At 35.7% G+C, this 23,629-nt stretch overlaps 1 protein-coding gene across 8 annotated transcripts in view; it reads left to right on the forward strand.

Moving 5' to 3' along the window:
• Positions 1–23,629, forward strand: part of QKI (QKI, KH domain containing RNA binding) — a 166,883-nt gene that overhangs the window by 27,262 nt on the left and 115,992 nt on the right. For all 8 annotated transcript variants that reach the window (XM_076333967.1, XM_076333968.1, XM_076333969.1 and 5 more), the window contains one exon: positions 12,090–12,232. In XM_076333967.1, coding sequence (XP_076190082.1) covers positions 12,090–12,232 — 143 coding nt within the window. The remainder of the gene's footprint in view (positions 1–12,089; positions 12,233–23,629) is intronic.

Raw genomic sequence — 23,629 nt, forward strand, 5'->3', positions numbered from 1 at the left:
TTTCACATGATCCAAATATCCTTTTATATCTTCAGTATTTTGTCTGAATGAGGATGACCGAAATTATATACAACACTTTAACAGAGTTCTTCATGCATTTCTTCTGTTCTTTATCAAAAATACCATACGGAGCTACATCAATTAAGATATTTGCTCTTCCACTGCTGTCACTGTTTGGTCCCTCCTGGTTAGTGTGTGATTGATAATGGGTTTTGCATCCTGTGGGTGTCAAACAGAACGTTCTTCACTGGGGGGGTGGGGGGGTGTAACCTAGTTTTGCGGCATTAACAATTCAGAGTGAAAATCTCTAATTCATTTTTAGAGATTATTCAGTTCACCTTTTATGAGGTTTTCCATCACCTTTGGTCAACCTCCTTTTAATTAGTTCTACTTTTAGCACAGCTATTGTCACTTTGTTTTAGCTTATACCTTGAAGAGCTTTTCTAGGAAGCACCGTTTCTTTAGTTAAATTCCATGCAGAATTTTGCATGGGAAACTCAACTTAGCGCTGCTCTGTTTTCTTAAGCACTCTCATAGTTATTATGTTAGTCTAGCACAGTCTGACTCTGGTAAACTTGTAGTGTGCTTTACAGACTTTCATGCCGGTATTTTAAGTTCTTCAACATTTCTGGAATTTGGCATAGTAATACAAACGGACTAACGTGTCTGGCTGGAATATTTATTCTTGAACTAAATTTTGGAGCCTTTTCCTGCATGAGCATGTGTTTGGTTATTGTACTTCCAACTCAGAGTTTCCAGGTTTTTTTCTTTCCAACATTCATCTTTGATCTTTTCTGTTCAGATGATTTTGCTAACAAGTTCCATTACTTCATCAAAGTCACCTGTTTTGAAATCTAAGCTTAAATAAAATTCATTGTTCTTCTGTTTGTTCAAGGTTTATAACTTGATTTGATGGCTATCTCCTTTGAAGTCTTCTCTGCTTACTAAAGCCAAATCTAAAACAACTTTGTATGTTGGTTCATCAACAAATGTTGCTGATAATGGATAAATGTATCAGTTTATCACATGCAGGAATATTTGACTACTGCGGTATTAAGAATTGATGTCTGTGCTAATTAAGCTTTGTAACTTAATAAATATAAGCTAAAAGATATGTTGGACATGTATAATCTTTTAACACAGATGGGTAATACTTAATTTAGGGCTGTAGTTTGGTCAGCTGTGTTATAAAATTTCTTAAGGTATGGTGTTGCTTATATATTTGGTTAAGTAGAGATTGTGATTTTGTTTATGTACTGCCTAACTCTGGGAAGTCTTCCAATACTTAAAAGTTAGTTTGAAGTTGCACAGTGCATCTTGATAATGTATTTAATGTCAGAGCAGTGCAATAGTTAATGTATTTAATGTGGTAGATGACTAACTTGTCAATGTCAGTGTTGGTACTTGTCAACCAAAAATTGTTACTTTCATACAGTCTAGTGAATAAAATGCTGAGAGAGCCAGGGTAGGGCAGCATGTAAAACAATACCGTGTGATAGGGAGCAGTATGTTTAAAAGTGGAATTGTATTACTGTCGTACATGATCAGTTAAAAAAAGTAAATTGGGAATGAGAGGAACTAGTCAGTCCTATTCAAATGGATTAGATTCCAGTTGAAGTGATGAAAGTTGTCAGGTCAGCCTCTTATGAAACAGTACTTCGTATATGTAGAGACATTGCTTTTACAAATACTGGAATAGCTTTGTTTTGATATGCTTAGCAGGTTAGAATTAGAGATGTTCACTTTATAACTAAGTCATTTGCTTATGATTAGATAAGTTTGCTTTCTCAGTTTTTGATGTTTCATGTCTTGCAGTATTAGGTAAATTTGTCAGTTGATAGCCAATGATCACAGGTTTTTTAGATGTCAGAGGTACAAAAACTTAGTGCCAAAATCCAGGTTTTTATAATTACAAAGTGTCGTCTTCAACATCTCAATAGCAGTATAGTATATTTTTTTAATAAAGAATCCGTAATGTTAATTCTGCATGACTAATCAGCTAATCCTGGCTAATTTTTTTTTTCCACCTTCAACTCACTGACTAAGTACATATGTATGGTCCAGATATCTAGCTTTTTTTCATGTATCAGGTGATCACTGTGTGCATATACTGTAGAAGATTCAGTTTTATGACAAGAAAGAGACTGATACAAAGCTATGTGTAAAATTGACAAAGGACATAGGATATGCATCTTCACTTTCCAACAGTTCCTGAAATACTTTATATTAGCTACAAAGTTTGTGTTCCCTCAGATTGCCTTTGTATGTGGAAGATGTGGGAAATTTACTTTGGCCTTAAAACAATGAGTAAAACAGAGAGAAGACTCTCATGACATTACTGTGTTAGTGAATAGTTAATTATTTTTGTGTGATCATGGAAGTAAAAAAGATGCCCTCACTCCTTTCATACAAAAGACAAAGAGTGCATTAACCAATGGAATGTTTTCTTGTAATTGCTAACTCTGTGGAGGATGGTTGTGGATGGTTTCCAAAAGATTGAGAAAATAACCTTCATGTGCTTTACGTTATTCTTTGTAAATGGTGAGTGTTAAGATGCACCCTTGAAAAGCAGGAAAGAATCTAATGGTGCTGCTATTTAGTTCTTTCAAGTAGGTTTTTTTAGTAGTTTTCACTATTTGATTTCCTCTCAGTTCCAAGAATAAACAAAACTGAAATTTAGATAACTCCATCAGAATTTTAATTCTCCACTAAGCTTCAAAACTGATTATTTTGGAAGGTCTCAACCAGGAATTTGTTTAAATTAGTTTGTTTTGTTCTAAAGTTTGTAAAATAGCATCTTGCCTTTTACTTTTACTTGCCTTTTCCTTGCACGTACTGGTGGGATAGCATAGGGTGTGGGATTTCTTTGCTGATACCAAGGGGATTCTGATGTGAAGTAGGTTATTGTTTTCTGAAGTGCTCAGTATACTTTTTGAGAGAATGTTCTGGCTTTAACTGGAGAGCTTCCCATTACATAACTTCATAGTTGTTCAATATAAATACAATTTATTTCATATGCTGAAGATACCTGTAGAAATTGGACAGCAGTTGATTCTGTTGTGAATGGATGGATTTAAACGTAGGGAGCATGGAACGGGTAGAGAAGGTCCACTGCAGACCAGTCTATCTTTGTTGTTCACAAAGAGCAATTTCAAAAGCAGACAGTAAACTGAGGTAAAAGATTTTTGTTTAAAAAATACACGCGTGAGGAACTAAAACCATGGAAGTTCTGTCTGATTGAGCTCGTATTGTTAAGCTGATGTTTTTAAATAGCAACAAGTAAATTTGTTTAAATCTCATAGAATGGATGGCTCCTTTCTTTCATTTTTCTGATCATGATTAGTAGTTTGGACAGAATTGTATTACTGCTGATTCTCCCGCATCAAAGATACCCATGTTGTTTATTATTATGGTTAGCTGCCAAACATTTGATTTATGCTACTGGGTATGGGAAGAACAAACAAACAAACAAAAACCTCGAATAGATTTAGCAGCTTGATGTATGCATAACTGTGCTACTTGTAACTAAGTATCGGGGGCAACTTGGTGCTAAAGGGAGCTAGAGTAGAAGATTTTTGAAAGTGTAATAATTAAGCCTGCGTCGGGGTTTAACCCCAGCCGGCAACTAAGCACCACACAGCCACTTGATCACTCCCCCCCGGTGGGATGGGGGAGAGAGTCAGAAGGGTAAAAGTGAGAAAACTCATGGGTTGAGATAAAAACTGTTTAATAGGCAAAGCAAAAGCCGCGCACACAAGCAGAGCAAAACAAGGAATTCATTCACTGCTTCCCACCGGCAGGCAGGTGTTCAGCCATCTCCAGGAAAGCAGGGCTCCATCATGTGTAACGGTTACATGGGAAGACAAACGCCATCACTCCGGAAGTCCCCCCCTTCCTCCTTCTTCCCCCAGCTTTATATGCTGAGCGTGACATCATATGGTGTGGGATATCCCTTTGGCCAGTTGGGGTCAGCTGTCCCAGCTGTGTCCCCTCCCAGCTTCTTGTGCACCCCCAGCCTACTTGCTGGTGGGGTGGGGTGAGAAGCAGAAAAGCCCTTGACTCTGTGTAAGCACTGCTCAGCAGTAACGAAAACATCCCTGTGTTATCAGCACTGTTTTCAGCCCAAATCCAAAATACAGCCCCATACTAGCTACTGTGAAGAAAATTAACTCTACCCCAGCCAAAACCAGCACAGCCTGATATGAATGTGAGCCACCAAATCTGCTTCAGCAGTTGTGCTGTGCTGATGGACTTTACTAGTGGAAAATGTTTTGAAGAGTTTGATGCTGTTAATCTAACCCATGTTGTAAGGAAATTTTGTAACAAGCAGAACAGTATATGTTCATTTACTTTAACTGAGTTATTGTGTAAGCTTGATCTAATGCTGAGACTTAACAAAGAGATGAATATTCTGGATTCATTTTTCTGATTTTTAATGTTGACTTTTAAAATGCTTAATTTTCATTGACTCTTAAAAGTTTAGTTTAGTTGTACTGTTTTCTGTCTGTCGGCTAATTACTCACCTCAAGAAGCTTTCAGTTTTACAAAGATACTCATTTGGATGTGGATGGATAGCATATGTCAGTTGCTAGATGATGTTAGTTGACGATACCAAGTAGACTGCTGAAAGGCTTGTCCAACTATCCTCTTAGGAACTTCTAAACTGATTTTTATCTTAAAAGATTTGTAGGTTTTTTGGAATGTAGTACTGGGATATGAGGAGACACAGGACTTCATCTCAAAGGTACAGCTTTTTGAGTTTACCAAGAAAAAGAGAGGAGACTGTATTTAATCTTCTTTATATTATTTTCTTAAGTGAATGCAGATTGCCACTGTCAGATGTAATGCAGGGTTGATGGACTTTTGATCAGACCTGTTCTGGCCATTCTGACGTACTATCGTATTAAATAACCTAAATGCAAGTTTTAGTAAGTGGAAACAAATGCATGACTGTTTTAAATTTGCAAGTTAATTATGTCAGAGTTCAATGTCATGCTCTAAACCAAAACTGCTGATGTATGAAAATTTGTCAAAGTGGACTGTGTTTTATCAGCTGTGATGCTTGATCATGTTTGTCTGAATTTTTATTTTTTTACTCCGTATTGGTTTCTGAAGGAAAGGTTATAGGAATCTTGTTTGCCTGATGCAATTTCACTGATTAATAGCAGGGGGTGGGTAGAGTAAGTGCTTGCCAACATTTTAGTCTGTACACTGATGATGCATGCGGGGTACAGGTCCATGTGGCACAATATTAAAAATGACTTGTTTTTTTGCTAGCATTGCTATTCCTGCTGCATCAGCAATTGTAGCAAATGGCACTGGTGTTAACAGTGAAGACTGTTAAAATTGTAATGAATAAAACCAACTACTTCTTTGCCAAGTAAGCATACTAAAGCTGCTAGATTAGAAAACACATGAGTTGCAATGTTCCACCAATAATAAAGCACTTAAAAGCTTTCTGTTGACATTTATACAAAGAGAACAGATGAGTGTGCTCTATTTGGTTTTGAAGTCAGTTTGATGCAAACCTTACAACTACCCACAACAGAAGGAGTTTTGCAGGCTCTTCCTGCAAAAAGAAATGACTGAATTTTGATACTGAGAGTGCTGACAAATTGCTGAAAGTGCTGCCCACTTATCATTGGTCTGACAGTTTAATCATTGAATGTGTACTGCTAGATTGGGTCAGAGGAACAAAGGAGAAGAAACTAGAGTTTTTTCAAGCAATAAAAAGATGAATTGAAATTTGAAATGCAAATAATTTTTTTTTTTATTGGGTGACACTGCTGCGTGACTTGTATGCCATATTTTCAGTGGTGGTGTCCAGAACTTACAGATTCTTCTTCATTTTTTCTGAGAGAAAGTGTTGATCAATTTAGTGCATAAATGGGGCGATGTCACATTGTTTTGGTTCTTGTTTTAATTTTTTTATAATAAAGGTTGTATTTAAATTTGGTATGTGCTGTGTCAACAAGGTTCATTTTGGGCAGGGGGTGAACATCAGCACACTGCTCACCTTGTACTTTGAACACATGCTCTGTATTAGCCTTCAGAACGCTTTCAAGAGAGTGTATAATCCACCTGTCTTTAGAGATTTTTCAATAAGAGCAGAATATAATAGTTACATACTTTTTCTGCTCTTTTCTCTTCATTCTTAGTTACATTTTTCAGGTGCTTTGCTTACAATATTACTGGATGCTGTTTGAAGAAAACACTGTATTATATAAAACTGGTATCTAGTTGCAGTTGTCTAATTGATGGGTACTGCTTTAGTGGAACATGGAATGGATTGTCTGCCTGGATAAACCCTGGATCCATATTCAATGGATTTGATCCATATTCAGTGGATTTGGATCTTCCAAAGTGATAATTGTATGTCTGTATGTTAGAACGTTTGTAGCCTTTGTTTACTAGTTTGGGGACCTATCTGATTGCAAAAGAATTGGAAAAAATGTATTTTGTTGTTTAAAAGTACCTCTTAAATTCCTAAATTGATGATCCAGCAGCAGTTGTGTGCAGTAAAAATATTTTATAAAAATATTAACTTTTTGCACGCATTTTGTTGCATTTCACATTAAAAAAAACTATTAAACTTAGTAGTAAAGAATGAGAAGGGACTTGAATCAGTTGTTTTCCCCACCTGCCTCCTCAGCTCAATGCATGCTGATCTCATGAATTTGAGTGGACTTACTAAAGTCATCTCTGATAGATAGTTATCAGAATTTCTCACTTTTCACAAAAAATTACTGTGGAAGTATTGAAGGCATTATTTACACTTGTTTCTAGTGCCATAGTCTGTAAGAAATAAATTTATTGTAAGAATTAACTTTTCCTGTCAAAATGCATAAAATTATGCTGTATGTAAAATTTTGTCATTGATATTTTGGGCATAACTTGATTTCTGTGAGAAAGTAGAAAACTGAAACTGAATGTTCTATGCATCACTGAGATCCAAGTACCGTGTAGATTTTTAGCTATATGAACATAACTGTTTTTCTCACCATACCTCATAAAGTTTTAACTTTTAAAAATTTGCTCGTAACTTTTTTTTTTCATATGGAAACTAGCTTGTGATTGAGAATCTTTGAGTGTGGTGCTTTGCTTCTTTAAGAAAGCCTGCTGAGTGGTGTTATAGGACAGTTAGTGTTTTGATTCATTCTGAATCTCTTGCTGATTGTGGCTATTGGTTTGTTCCACCCCCATTTGCTGTGTGTTGTAAAAATCAAGAATGATAGATGAGTGGCTCTTCCGTGACAGATAAACACTTCTTATTTTCTTCAGTTTAAAGAATTAAATTCTGTGTGCATTGATGGCTTAACGTTGAGTTAGACTTAGGAAAGGAACATAGGCTGAGAGTGGCATCAGTTTAGCTCTGTTTAAACGGCTGTAGCTAAATTGGAGCAAATTGTTAATGTCAGAAGATTTGTTTCAGTTCTTCAAATTCTTAGTTCTAGTTTAAACTGCAATGGTGAATGCATTGGTTTAAAAACAGTGTCCAAGTCTGCTGCTCTTTCAAAAGATAAAGCTTTATAATTTAGAAGAAGCATTTATGATGAGAAATTCTAAAGCTATGGGCACTGGGGATGAGGGTGGTTTGCAACTCTGAAAGTGGTGGGAGAGGAAGAATTTGAACCTTTCAGTGATTTCCTACTTTGAATATGATTGCTGAGTGGTTTATGTAAACCCATTTTATGTTGCAATCCAACAGTCTTAAACACATGTGCAGAGTCTTACTTCCTCTCAGGGAATGATAATTGACAGCTGAAAAGCAGTAACTTCTTGGTGGTTTTTAATGTGATGACAAACATTCATCTGAACACAGTCCTTCATGTGCTCAAGAGGGAAGAATACTTTTGATCATTGTGTGTCATGAAGAAACCGAAAAAGTACATCTCTGTGCTACACTCTGTGCAAAAGTAGTCAGTATAAACAGTGTGTCCTTCTTCAGATCATATATTAGAAAGGCATTAGAGAGATTGAAAAATACTATCTGTAGATGAAGGAAACAAAAGATTACATTACTTGCATAGTTTTCGGGGACAGAGGAAGAAAAAGGTTCTCCTGGACCAGAATGCATATCATTGCCACCATAGGTGACTATGTCATGCCATATTAAGGTGGAACAAGATAATTACATTGAAACTAGTTTGGTTTTGAGTCTATTCGTCCATTGCCCTGCTGTGAGCAAGACAAATTTGTCATTTACTGCTAAACTTATTACTTACAACGTACGGACCCGAGTATTGTTAAAGTCGAATAGTGTGGATTTTGAAATTATTCATATGAGTTTCTGCTTCTACCTACAGTAGAGATGGGTACTTAGATCTTTTCAAAGGAAGGCCTATTTACTGCATTTGCAGAGCTCACAGCTTAGAGGAATGGTGAAACTGCTGTATGCTTTTTTTTTAGCCATATCTACTATTATAATTAAGTCTCACTCCTTACTAACTCTCTTTTAAATCCCTAGAGTGTTATGCAACATAATTACCACTGCAGTGTCAAGATAGAGGTAAAGTAGTTAGAACTGTACTTAGATGTTCACTTTGAAAGTAAAGCTTTCCTTATTTTTAAATCAGTTGGCTTCCTGTGAGATAACATGGTGGAAGAATTTGTAAAGAATTATAAATGTGGAGGAGCTAAAGCCTTGCAAATGAACTTGGGACGTGTGATTTCATGAGAGACATGCCAAAGAAGCTTTTGGGAAGGGAAGATGAGACATCTGTTTGGTAGTGTGTAAGAAATGATGTGAAATAAATCTAAATAAAAGGCTGTTTACTTGAATTCCTCTTACTTTTAATGATATGTGGATTCAATGGTAAAAAATAAAAAGGTGTGCTTTGAGGGTGTGACCCTCCTGCTTTTGTACTACTCCTGTCCTCAGATTTTTAAGTATTTTTAAGTATTTCGGAACAGAATAAAATGGATACTTGGTAGAGATGAAAGGGGAGTAGAGCTTTTAGCTTTTCTAACATGCTGCTGGTGAGGCTTTCTGGAGTCTTACTGCACTTCTGATAAACTCTTGAGGGAGGTGCTGGAAATAGAGTAGCAGATAGTTCTATAGATACACGTAACTGCTTAAAGTGAGTGGCAAAGTTGCAAGATACTCGAGACTAGAAGCTTGAATTTGGTTTAATGGAGATGATAAAAGGACAGATGTGATGAAAATTCAGTACTTTTGTATGGACTCGTGTTGAGACACAAGAGGTGTGATTAACCAAGAGGCAGGAATCTGAGAAAACTGCTGGTAGTCATAAAAGAAAAAAAAAAAAAATCTTGAAGACGTGTAAAAGGTTTCAGCAGAATCTGGAAAAACCCAGGATGCATATTAAGCAGATAAATAACTTTGAGTTGTGTATTTGGGAGAATGCTTGTGGTCAGCTGGGCTAACAAGTTGGGAAGGAAGGTAGGTTGTATTCTATCCATAGTTGGGAGTGAGAGAGAATGGGTGAACTGGAGATTTGATCTAATTATTTTGTAATTTAAGCAGTAGTCCTTCAATTCTGCCAAATACAAGGTAAGTGAAAAGAGAGGCTCCTAGATAGTGTATTATACAGAAAGGGAGTTTGGAAACCTGATCAGCAGTTAAAGAAAAACTGGAAATACATGCTTGTTATTTCACCTATTGCTTCTGAATGTTTCTTCTGAGGTGGTAGGGAAAGTATCTAAGGCAACAGAGAAGATAAAATGTCAAGAAGCAGAAGAAACAGTAGCACTTGAGGAGCCCGGGATAATGCTGAGTTGATGTAGCTGACTATCCCTGTCCTGATACTTGTCAGTGCTACCAATGGCTTGAATGTAGAGAGAGAAGATAAAACCCTACATATGCAAAGAAAACTAAATTTTAGGTGTCTGATCTTGTAGTGGAGTAGAAAATCCTGAGTTGGTGGGTGTCTTCATTCTGTGTAACATTTGAGGTGTGATAGATGGCTTAGGTTTCACACAAGCCAGAATTCAGTGGTAGTCCTCAAGTCAGCTTATCATACTATCTGTGCGTGTTCTGAATGTTTGGCTCTACAGTGTCACGAATGTGACATACGAGTATTTGCAAGGGAAAGATTAAAATAAGTGTTCTTTCTCTCCTGTGAAAACTAGGATATTTAATGTTAGTGATTATATTCTACATGAAAGATACAATTTAAAATGCAATTTTCGGTGCAACTACTCTGTAGCTGCCAAATATAAATAAAAATGACCATGTTGCTATTTATGCTTCAGTACTTCAGCAGACTGCCTAGCTTGTTTCAGTGTAGTGTAAGTTAATGGAAAATCTGAAGAGAATGAAAAGGAAACAAAGTCTGCCAAAAGATAATAATATTTGTTCGAAGAGATGTGCTAAAGAATTTCTTTACATACTGAAGCCAGTATAAATACTGCTTGTAGTTCTGAGGATTTTGTGGCTGTTGCCAAAATTGTCAGTGTAGAAACAGCTGTGGATTTTTTCCTTGAGCTATGATTATATGGTGACGAAATTTGTGTTCTCCGTTCTAAACAGGTGTTAACCACCAAATCTTTATATAGTATACATGATTGAGTATGTCAGTTTCCAGTGGAGAAACAACTTGTTCTTGAATATGCAGAGTAAGTTTGTTAGAATTAATTCAGACTAACTCGGTTGAAAATGAGGTCTGCTGCATTTCAGAGATTTGTTGTTTCTGATGCTTTCCCTCCCTGCCCCCAGCTTTTCAAGTGGTGAAATCTCAGCTATAAATCATTTGCCAGAGAAGAAATTGATTATGAAACAGAGGTTATATTAAACTCTTGGCTGCTGCTAGAGTTTCAAGTGACTTCCCATTTCTGTGGCTTCCTGTGGTCAGATGAAAACATAAAATTTCTGTGTTCAGTTTCATTTTAATTCTGAAGCTTTTGAAAGCAGTTATAACAATTCTGAGTAAAAGACTAGAATTATTGATACCTGTTTTTTGCTTTATAGCCCCCACTATCAAAAGTCTTAATGCTTTGGGAACAATGCCTGTTTAAATGTTAGTTTTCAGTTTGGAAGTTGGTTAATACATTCATTTTAAGTAAGTCTTTGGTGATATTGGAATAAAGTAATTGAGAAAATTTTATACTAGTTGGAATTCTGTAAGTTCTGAAATACGGGGTTTTTTATTCTTATAGCAGCAATTTAAATACCAGTTTAACAATTCTAGAAATGAAATATAAGCTCTTGTTAAATATGTTTTTTGGTTAAATAAGAGAAAGCTTTGTGTTACAGATTGTTACATTTTAGTGAAACTAACCTGGATTTGAATCAAATTATCCATTTTTAACTATCTTGTTTATAACTACTCAACTACATCTTGCAAGTAAATACCTCAAGGTGTGGGTAATACAGGTGTAATTGGTAGAAACAGTACTTACAAGTCCACTTGTGACATTCCCTGATGCTGTCGAGGAGTTTTTCATTACTTTGCAATGAAGTAGTAGGACTTTTGGGTGTATATAGAAGTTGCCCAGGTCTCTGATACCATACTTGTCTTCATTGTTTTCATTATCTCACTGGGGGTAGTCAGTAGAACAATATTTACTAGTTTGTTGTCACACTGTGTGCTCAGTAACTGCACCTTTGAGTTGTCAGATTTCTCATTGCTGAAAGATGCACCATTTCATTTCCAAATGCTATAGTTAATCTCATAACTAGCAAATAGTACTCTATAGATGCATTTTTGTATTTTTTGTTAGGTACAGATTTCTAATTTTTTTGCTTTCTAGATGCTTTATTATAAAAAAATACATAAAAGAACTGTTTTTATACACCTTTTAAATGATGTGAATAATCTTGTAAGTGTTCTAAGGAGCTGCACATAATTTTTATTTCAGTAGCTGAATTCCATAAACAGGATGAATAGGCAGCAAATTTACAGACATGAAGAAAACATTTAGGAGGGGTGCTGCAATTAAAAAAAAAAAAAACCCACAAAAAACTAAACAAAACCAGAGTAGATTTTTCTTTCAAGTTACCATGATGCTCATGAAGAGAGGAAGAAAATGGCATTAAGATTTGGGAAAGATTAGAAAGAGAAGACTGTCATGCTAGATTATAACCTGTTACTGTATTTAATACCTAATATACGTTTTTCCCCCCACAGAAATTAGCAGAGTACGGAAAGACATGTATAACGACACATTAAATGGTAGTACGGAGAAGAGAAGTGCAGAATTACCAGATGCTGTGGGACCTATTGTACAGTTACAAGAGAAACTATATGTGCCTGTAAAAGAATATCCAGATGTAAGTATATCTTTTTAGTCCCTAAATTATTTTTTGATCCTTGTGGTCGTCTTTAAATGTAAATTTCATGTGATGCTACCCTTGGATCACACTGAATTGCTTTTGACAAGATACTTCTTAGGGAAGCAGTGTATGTTCCACTTGGTGGCTTGATTTGTAGTGAGTGTGAGTGGAAGAAGGTTGCCTTAAATACCAAACCAGTATGGATTATAAAGCTGTAGATCTAAGATCTGAATTATCGTATTCATTCTGTACTGTCAGTCCTGAGACACTGTGTAGTGAGTTTTATAAGGGAAATAGTTCTTGGGACAGTGTTTTTTCCTCTTAGTATGTCTCGAAAAGTCAGCTGGAGAATCCTTAGAGACCCTTTAGAGACCTTTTGGAGACTGTACTTAATTACTGTTTGTCCCATACCTGTGTAACCAGTTCTGTCGCATGTAGAAGTGTCTTTATCTTGGGGTTGGGGTTGTTTTCCACCTTAAGCAAAGCTCCTTGCTTGCATGCCAATGTTACGTTCTCCATTGGGTGTTCTGTTCTATTATACACCTACCTTTTTGAGGGAGAATGGTTTCATTTAACTAGAAGAACTATTTGGAACCCCTGTGGTCTGAATGGTTTCTTAAAACAACTTGGGAAAAATAGTCCTGTCAAAATCTACCCCAACGATTTTCATTGATCACTGACAAAATAAGAAATTGTGTTATTCCTCCATAATAGAATTTAGAGGTCATGTTGCAGTGGAGGAGTGCAGGGTCCAAGTGAGGCATTTGCACATTGAAGTGGTATAAAGTAGGAGAAAGTACAGAACAGCAAAAAATGGAAGCAACACTTGTGTATTTCTTTGGCTTTTTTTTGTATCATTAGCTAGATTAAGCTCTCCAAATTGAGCTTTATTATTTTAATGCTGCTTAGAACATACAGGCCTCTAAATAAAACCTCATTGTGCCATACTCCATTAAGAAAATTAAGTGCAAGTCATTATTCAGAACAGAATATTTAGACAAATGTCTCTTCTCCCTTTTCAGTTTTCACGAAGTTGTTTTGTTGCTTTTGGGTTAAAATACCTGTGCTGGGAAAAGTGTTTGGAGAATTTGCATTGGCAGTAAGGACATCTCTCTCCCCTTCCCTTCTGTTTTTCTTCCAAATTAAATATATGCATATCTATATACATATATGTACACATATGTACATGCATACATATCCCCACACCAAAACCAGTGTTTCTTTTGAAATTCCTTGGAATTACAGATTTTTGAGAGGAACTGTGCTATGCAATTTTTCCCGTAAAGCGATGCAAGTAGCTCTGTACTTAGTTATCTGTATATCTCTTAGAGTTATATTACTTACTGGCTTTTTGAAACATAGCTTAGTTGTTGAAATCTGTTTTATAACTCAACAATGCATCCTTTGTGAAGAGTTGCCTTAGTTATTGGTTGTAGTTTTTACAGAACTTGAAGCTTGCTGTACCAGGATCGTGAGATAGCAGGAAGAAAAAGGGGTTGGACTTCCTGTAATTATTATTAAGCTTTTCTTCTAGAAATCAAGGGTGTAGTAGCTTAGCTCTTCACTGCCAGTTAATTATCAAATATAGTGTAAATAAGCAGGAAAGAGTTTTGTCTCTAGTTACTGTTAAAGCACTTGTGTGACTTTGGGTGTATGATTTCTCTAGCTAGTGCTAGCTCTTTGTGTGCCTTCAGAAGAGTGCCCTTGAAGTGGTCACTAATTTATTTTAATGGAGTCTTACAAATTCAGAAGTTGGAGAGACTTGTGATTTGTATACATGTGACCTGGAATAAAAAGGTAGTTGGTTCTTGTGAGATGATGTGAAATGTTTGCTAGAAGATGTACAGCTTCTACCACTGTGGTGGTACTTGGCAGTTCAAGCTTCACTGGGGAGCCAAGCCCAGCGTTCTCTGTGTGCTCCTGCCTGTCTACGTGTTGTCTGTATTTGTTCCTAGCTACTCAGAATGGGATCTGCACAGCCTCAGTAATTGGTTAAGCAACTAGAATATACCACCACATACAAGAAAAGCTGTGGTTTTGTATGTAGGCCATTTCTAAGATCTTCTGCAAGTTAGAAATTAAATAACCTGCTTTGCATTCAGGCTAGTACAGCGTTCACAAGGTCTGGAGTACAGTGACTCCAGCTTGTCTTAAAAAAACCCTGTAAAATTCACTTGTAAAGATTAATTTCACCTGTAAAGATAATTTCATTGTAATCACACAGTGTTATGTGAAACTTCTTACTCATATCTAGCAATTGATTTAATTGTTAACAGATACAGGGAGGACATGCTGTGCAGACTATCAGAGTAAGTTTGTCAGATAAATCCAGTTAATTCTTTCTATCGCCATCATTCTCTTCCAGCTGACAATCTTGTGTACCTTACAAAGACATAAAGATGGATAAACTTAAAAATTATTCAGAGTGACCAGAAACTGTTTTCTGATGTAGATTAGATACTATTTTTAATAACAGAAATTAAAAAAAAAAAAAAAAAATCAACAAACTTTTATGATGTTCTAATAAACTTTTATTCTGGTAAATATTTTTGACTTATAATTTTAAGCATATATATTAGTTGACTGTAGTGAATACTGAATACCACCATAGGGCCATTTTGTGCACAGAATCCTAAATTAGTTGAGGCATGAAAATAATGGTCTGCCATAAGTTTAAGCAAACTTGTGTTTTATACATGTATATATAAACATACATATATACATATATGTATAAAAGATGAAACAGTACATTTTCATAGCCTACATCACTTCAATATTACTGTTTGACTGTCCTTTGAGTACCTTAATAGTTTAGGTTTTTATATGAGTGCATATTGAGTATTTTTATTCTAATTTTTATTCTAAGACCATAGTTGATGCAAGGTTCAACTTACCAAAAAATCGATTGTCTGAAACAGCCTGTAGTTTTTAAATGCCAACTGTGTAGAGTCTGCATTTCTACTTCTGTAGTAGTAAGTGGAAGATATGCAAAAATCTTGCTAACGAATAACTAGTTTTTTGTATATTGTATTAATAAGAAGCTTTTTTCCATGATGTAATCACAATCTGAAAATTGTGTAACTGTTGGGGTGGTCTGCTTTCTGGCTCATTGTTTTTCCATTACAAGCTACAGTGATGCAATTGTGTATGTTTGTATATATTATTTTCTTCTAGCACCCTTGGAAGGTGTTAGATCTTTATGGGAATTTTAGTCTTAAAACTGCGATTTGAGCTACTTAGCTGTTCTGAACCATGTATGTACTCCTGAAACTTGAGGGAGAAATTGTGCAGAAGGCACCCAGAAGATTAAATTCCATTAGTTTTCCATAATTTGCCCTTCGGTTAAAAATGTGTTCTCTCTACAGTTAAATCTCTGTATGCTCATTTAAGCCTTTGGTGTTACAGTTTGAAGGCATTTTCAATTCATGGAGAAATATCTTCCATCAGAGTTTAAAAAAGTAAGAAGAAAAGATGTCAGGAAAATTATTGAGCTCTTAGGAAGCAGAAGAATGGAGGATATGCTATTGTTTGTGGGTGAATAGTTAATAATCTTTAGCATTTCTTATGCTTCAGATAAATGATTAATTTTCTTGAATTTCCCTAAAGAGCTGAGACTAAACTTTCTGTCTGATATCAATTTAAACAGTTTTTGGAATTAGTACCTACAAATGTTGGACTGAATAAATGTTTTTCTATTATAATCATGGCTTTATTATTAATAAGTACCCTGTTAGCTCTGATTAATGTGAAATTCTCTGTTGGAACTCTTCTGCGCCTCTTCAGTAAAAATGTAAGAACTCAATAATTATTGCATCTAAAGTAGCATGTCCTTTGGGTATACTGAAGCTCAAAGGCCAGCAGTGATAAACAGCTTGTGCGTACTTTCCTGACCATTTTAGTTAAAACTGTTTAATTAGTACAACAGAACGATGAACACAGGGATTCATTTTACTATGGGGAACTTACTGACAAAACGTTTAAATCCTTTTTCAGTTTGGTAATATCAGAGTTTAACAGCATCCCTAATATGGATTAGGAAAATGATAACATCCTCTTTATTTATTGTTCTGATTCTTTTACTTAAGCTCTTCATTCCCTAGTGGTAAACAGGGAAGGAGGCTAAAAGAGCTGGCCTTGTTTACCCTTGCAATAGGAAGGAAAGGGAAAATATAACTGGTCTCTGTAAATAAACTTGGGCTACAGAGTACCAGCAGGGCTGAAGGAACATGTGGCAAAAGGTCAACTACTGATACAAGTACAAATGCATATGAAAAAACTAAAATGGTTCAATTACTAATTTCCAGTCTGAATGAAATATTTGGAAAAACATTCTAGTAGAAGTAATGGGAGCAAAAGAGTTAATTTTGAGTTTGAACTTTATATATTTATGAGAGGCTTTATGCACTCTGGTTGCAAATAGTAAGGGAACGGATTCATTGAGAAAGGTCCCCTTTGTTTAGCTGCTAATAAAACGGAGACATGCCTTAATATTTGTATGAAGCTTTTTTACCCTTTCTGTCTAATGTTTTATTGGATATCCTTCCATTACTGGCCATCTGATTCACCTTTTGAAAGATAAGTTTCTTTTGAGCCCTGATTCACACTCAATAGCTTACATTTTTTTGGTAGCACCTTGCTGAAAGATGACATACATTGTCATAATTTTATTCAGAAATAAGCCTGTCAAATCTCCAGAGCATGTTTGTCCTCAGGGGCAAAAGGATGGAAGACAGTCTAGAATACATTGGAGATAAAAACCCTGTCCTTTAGTCTCTGATGGTAATCTTGCAGGCTCAGCATCAGCTCAGCAGTACTGATGAACTTGGTCCATATCTCATCCTTGTGAGACTTATTTCTCCCCCATTTAACTCTTCAAGCATTGAGTGCTATTAAGTTAGACAGGTGATTACCTAGTCATTTATCTGTTAATATTCTTATTCCCATTTCATTCTTACTTTCAAGTTTTGCTCTTTAACTATTTGCAGATATTCTGGTGTGTGTGTGTAAATAAAAAAGAAAGAAGGCAGGGTGGAGGTAAGACAAGTAAAGACTAAGTAAATAGCACTTGCTTTGGCTAGGAACAATGTTTCCCTTAATATTTTTCAAAATAAATTCAGAAATGTGAGAGAAGAAATGAGTTGCATCTGGTACTGATACACAAGTTGAACGTATTTGTTAGGACACCAGTTTGTTACGGTGACGCTTGTATTAGTAACTTCTTCAAATTAACATCATAGGATTAAACTTCTAGTGATGTCCAGCATGTATATGACGCTTCTAGTAGAAAGTAGTGGATTATTTTTCTTGTTTAGTCACTATACAGGTCCAACTCATAAGGGTAGGAGTCCTCTCATCTGAGATTAACAGCTCTTGCTAGACATTTGGGCACCTTCTGTACATCATGGATGAAAAAGTGTGTGGGGGGAAGCCAAGTGCTGAAGGAGAATGGTAGGCTAGAAAAGTAATCTAAACAGTTAGCTTGTAGATGGTTGTTGTTTTTCTGTGAATGAAATATCTAAAATTTTAGTTAGAATAAATTAAACTTACTAAAAATGGTTAACTTCGGGCATTACAAAATTTGAGGTTGTGAAGGATGTGTCCAGCTGAACTTTTTGAAGAGCAGGTTAAGACCTAGTAGTCAACATCTGTCATGCTTGGTTTTGCTCTCACAGTGCCTTTCATTATGGCTTGTCTCTCAGTTGTAACTGTCTCTACAGAGTTAGGCTTTCAGTTGGCAATCTACTTGATCAGAGCTGTCTTCTTAATACCCTCTTTTGTTTTAGAATTCTGTGTTGTATGCGCATAAATTTTAGTTCATAGACTACAAAGATAATTTGGGTGCATGGTTTCAGCTGATCATGTACTACAACTCTCTTGTGTCAGCTTGTCTATGCTTCCTTTTGCTGTTTTCCCTCAGAACTTCTACTTACTTTGTGTAGTAGCTCTTGTAAGACTAAGTGTCGAAGAGTTGTGTGCAAATACTGATGATGAAAGGTCAGTTGTGGGGCAGAGACATTTGTGGAACATTTTTTTTATTAGGTTTTTTGTTCAATCAGTTCTTTTGAATGTTTATCGTAGTAAAGAAGGGTTTTCTACAGAGAGGAGGAAGTGCTTCAGCATGACTTTTTGCTTCCTGTTGTGAATAGGTCAGGTACACTTGGGTACACCTGCTGAACTTGTTGGTAGTTTTTTGTGAATTAACATCCTGTGTACTTTAATTAGGATTGGGGACTGCAGTAAACATGGAAATACATCAGTAAGGACTAAAGCCATACTCAGTAGAGCAAAGTAGAGCTGTGTTTAAAATACATATGTAGATTTAGAAATTACTGTTTAGGCATCAGAATCCCTAGTGGATGCACTCAGTTATTCAAAGTCAAGAACAGATCTTCTCTTTTCTTCAGAGAGCTGAAGTTGACTCCTGAAGGGTGGGGTTTGTAGTTGAGAAGTACAGTGTTTTAAGGAGGTCGGAAATAGAGAGAGAAAAACCTGTTCTTGAGAATGAAGAGGTTTTTAAACTTTTTTCCCTCTGGTTAGTTGACAAAGGAGACCTATAACACTGAGCTGCTGTACTTTCCCTAGAAACTTAACCTGGCGATTATGATACCACGCTATCTTCCTTTTCTTTTTTTTCCCTTCTTTTTTTTCTTTTTCCCTCCACATCTGGTGGTCAGTAAGCTTTTTAAAGGCATACTAGATATTTCTTCCTTTTTAGTAGCTCTGTAGTTTAGGTATTACTATTTGTACACTCAGATTTTTATGGAGTTGCCCTTGTAAAAGTAATTCAATACTTTCTTGCCAGAGGACGGCATGTGTTCTGTAACTTCATATAGGTAGATCACTGAAATGCAAGTCTTCACTAATTATGCTTGGTCTGTGTTTTGCCGGGATAAGAAGGTGCCAAGCCCCATCCTGAATTGCTATTAAAAGTAGTTTTGAGTACCAGTCAAAATATCAGGCTGATTTTCCTTGTACCTCTCCTAAATCATACAGTCAGGTAAAAATCAGTTTACATGTCCTCAATACTAAAAGGTCTGTTGTTTATTACTAGAATAAGTCTGCTCACAAGCCTTGGGGATGCATGTTAATTAAAAAAAAAGTTTGCCTTTTAAGCACGAACATGGACTAGTTTTTTAAAGAGGTGTGCTGGTTTTAGGTTCTGCTGTTTCTGAAGTTCTTAACTCATTAATACATTTTAAAGTGTGTATCGCTTGTCAAGGAAAAGTCTTCAGTGTAATGTTGCATTTATAGCATTCATTTCTGATTTGAATTTGATCCATAACTGAGAAGAACAGGATTGTTGTTGTCTGCATTTGTGTCTCATCGATGTTGTTCGCTTGGTCTTTTTCCATGATTCTTGTTGAGAGGAAGATTGTACACAAATATCAGCTTGTGGAGTAAACTTACTGTTCAGATCTTTCCTTCTTCTGTGTTTTGTTTCATAGCTTAGGAACTGTTGTTTACCTGCCTTAGTTTTGAACGTTGGATTTAGAATAAAACAGAAATGCTACCTCAGTAGATATCTCTGCATAGAAGATTCTGAGATTGTGTAGCTAATAGGTATTCGTCCATTGTTCTGTGGATCTACTCGATTTATTCAATTAGTCTCTGCTATTTTTTAAAGCCAGTAAGAACAGTAGTTGGACACAGCTGTTTCATTTCAGTTATTTTGGCATAATATTAATTCACAATTTAAGCTTTTATATGTTTCTTTTCTCTTTCTTATTAAGAGCAGTGTAAAATAGTTGAATCCTGTGAAGGCACTGATTCCTTCTGAAATTTGCTACACTTATTTGAAACTGTGTGCATTGGTTTTTTTTCATATACACTCAGTATTTTAAGAAAAATAATGCTGGTTGATGAGCAGCCAGTTCCTTTTAACATCTTACTTGCACTCATTTTAGTTGTCTTTTATTATATAGCATAGTACCCCGTCTTCTGGGAAGGCTCGTGTACCTGTTCTAATGGTGTACATTCATCCACCCAAGACTTAGTTTAAGTTGCTTAGGTTGATTAATGCTTCTTCAGAAGCTTCTGTTTCTTTAGAGCATGGACATAAGCTTGATCAATAACTTTCAGCCATGTGGTTTATAAACAATCAGAACATGCTGCCCTAAAATTCAAGTTCATTCTAGTTACAAACATTATGATCAGTAGTGTCAAAGGACACTGAGGGCTTTGCCCTGTTGTCAGTGATACAAGGACTGCTTGCTCTGGGAAGATCGTCAACTGAATTATGATTTAAAGTTGTCTTAAATATGCAGCAGTTTCAGATTATTTTTTTTCCCCGTCAAGTACGGATGGTCTAAAAATGTGAACGCTGCATGAAATAGATATCTCTGTTTTGCTGTTCCAAATTTATTATCGTGATTAGTGGAAATGACCAATTGTTATCTTGTTAATGTATCTTAAGTACTGTTGACAATGAATGTATTATTCAAATTAACATATTAAACTTCTGGGTCATACTGTTTAACCTAATTGTTTGAATTTTATAGTTTGGCCTCATTTGACTGTATTTGATTACTGTTGTTTTTAAAGTGAATGTCATTTGCATTGAAAGTAAAGCAAAGTTGCTGTCACTCAACACAAATACTAAAATAATATTTCTTGGGCTTTGATGTCTTCAGATTTTTTTCAAGTTAGTCTGGCCAAAATGATATGTTGCATCTTTTTTTTTTTTTCTTTCTTCCACAAGTGCAAATGTTGTCCTTGAGACCTGGAAAGTTGTAAACAAAGGCTTGTGAGTCTTTCTGAAAGATTTCAGTTTCTTCAGGAGTCAGCAGATGGGCAAGCTGAACGAGAGAGAGACCTGGAACTCTGGCTTTGTAGCATAAATAGGGCTGGAAGATAACTTAGGATACAGAGATATATGTTAACTAAAGACAGGTGGATTGGCATGTGAACCTGAAGTGCATCTCAAAGCTTTATGGTAACTCTTTCTTATGCCTTTTTTCCTGTGGTAAATATGAGGTAGTTCCTCCTTTGTGGCAATGACGGTGGTGGTGGTGGTCATCACAGAACTGTTGAATGTGGTGTCTGTCCGTCCGTCTCCTTACTTTAAAAGCCCCTGGGTAAAAGGCAAAAGCTAGTTAGAAATGAAGCCTGAATGTAGTAATTGTTGATATGCTGCTATTTTAGTAGTGGTGTAACGGCAAATGTTTAGGATAATAGTTTCAATATGATTTGATATGCAAAGGTGCTATTATTACTGTAATACTGCTGCTCTGTACTGCTTGATGCTGGCTGAAGCACATAACACTATAGTGCATATGTTGTGAGACTTGTACCCTTAAATGCTCCTGACCAGTTGGGCTTTTTAGGTGTTTCAGGTGCTTTTCAGTTTTGCCTCATTTGTCTTTTTATGTATTACCTTTTTACAGATAGAGCAGAGAGTTGAGGTTTGGTAATATAACACCTTTTAGCAGAAGTCATTGAAAGCAAACAAGGTGGATTAGACCTTAAAGCACTAAAGAGAATATTGATAGGGCTATAATTTGAGATATCTTCTGCGTTTCTGACCTGTTCTGCTGCAGTTCTAGGCTTGAATTTTGCAAACTTACTTATTCTGGTGGCTGTACATGTATATTGAACGCTTTTCTAACAGCCTTTTCAGAAAGTGAATGGAATTGTTCAATTTTTCGCTTTAAATATGGTCAACATTGAGAAATGTATTTATGATTTTTTTTTAGTAGAAATAATTGGACAACAGCAAGTAGACATTGAAAGCTACTAGTCTTTTTTTTTTTTTTTTTACACTTGGTTGAAGCATGTCACTTGAAGTCTGTAATAGAAGGACAAACTACCAATTATATAACCCTACTGGTTTTTGTTCTAAACTTTTGGGAGGGGGATTGCTTTTGTTTTGATGAAACAATTTAAAATTACTTTCTGTGACGTGTTTCAGTATTTTCATGGCATGAAATTCTAGACCTAGTTTGGTAAATCAACTCCTAATGAATCTAATGCAGTGCAAACTACGTACATGGAAATTGATTGTGATGTACAAAGTTCCTATGGCTAAGCATTGTAATTCTTTGTTTAAATCATTAGTTTTTGTAGTTCTGATTGTTGAAATACCTGGAGCCTTTTCAATATATTTAAAGATATAAATAGGTATTTCAAAAGTTGATTTGTCTCAAACTAGGTAAGACTTCTGATCCCCTCCCCCGCTGTGAATTCATATAAATCAGTTTGTTTCTACTATAGAGCTTTAATTCTATGGATCAGACTGCAGTTGTGTTACCAATACTCAAACGTGTGTAAAAGTAAAGGAGTAAAGCAAAAATTATCTAATATTGGTTGTGATTATAAATTACATTTAGTCAGCTAAATTAGGTAATTAAAATCAGTCACATGAATGGAAAGCATGTTTACGTTTAGGAAACATACCTTAATTTGTGACTCACTTTAGAAATTTAATAAAATGCATTTTTTTCCCCAAATATCTTGGTTGAATATGGAAACTTTCATCACAGCTGTCATGCCTACCTTTGTCCACAAAACAATCCTATGCATCTTTATCATGGGTTTAGCTGTTCTGTTGCTTGGTGTGGTGCTTTACCTTGTTTTGGTTTTTTTGGGGTTTTTTTTTTTTGTTTGTTTGTTTTTTAAACTTCTCTTGTCAAAGAGACTGCCATTGTGGAGGAAAAAATAGTAATTACTATTTATATAATACAGCTTTAAGATCTTCTGATTTGGCAGTGTGCAATTTCTGTGTTTCCTCCCACTTTTCAAGGTGACTAATAAACTTATTTTTGGAACTTAGAATTATAAAACACTGAATAATTCAGCATAAAATCTATTGCCTGAAAGGGATGCAGAACTTTGTGTAAAGTTCCGGTAACTAATAAGATGAAATGAAGTCGTTACTGTGCACCTCTTCTTTGCGTAAACTTAAGTATAACCTCAAAATGTTTCTGCTCGGTCAGCTCTTCCTTTTTGGGGGAGGAAAAGTGACTGCATTTCTGTGATAATTTTAAAAAAGGGAATGGCGTCCCATAAGTATAAGAATTTCCATTTCTGCAAAGTATTTGTAACAACAGTATCACCATCTGCAATGGTGCTCCAATTTAAACATCTTTCTCACTTCTAATTACTGAGAATTGGAAGTAGTCTACAGCAAAATTGCCAACTTTAAGTGCCTTGGGTAATGTCACATGTAGTCACATCTAATTAAAAGGTATTATTATGGAAATTAGTTGTTGGACTGTATATCCTGAGGATCCTTTGTTATTGGAATATGAGTTTAATGATGTAAACTGTGAGGCTTAGAGGGCACTGCTGGAACCTACAATTAGGTTTTGGAGACCGATTTACACACAGCTCAACTTGTTAATTCTCTAGATAAATGTGTCACGATTCCCAAGTAGAGCATGGAATTGAACAATTTTT

Source organism: Aptenodytes patagonicus, chromosome 3 (genome assembly GCF_965638725.1).
Source record: "Aptenodytes patagonicus chromosome 3, bAptPat1.pri.cur, whole genome shotgun sequence".
NCBI classification, from domain to species: Eukaryota; Metazoa; Chordata; class Aves; order Sphenisciformes; family Spheniscidae; genus Aptenodytes; species Aptenodytes patagonicus.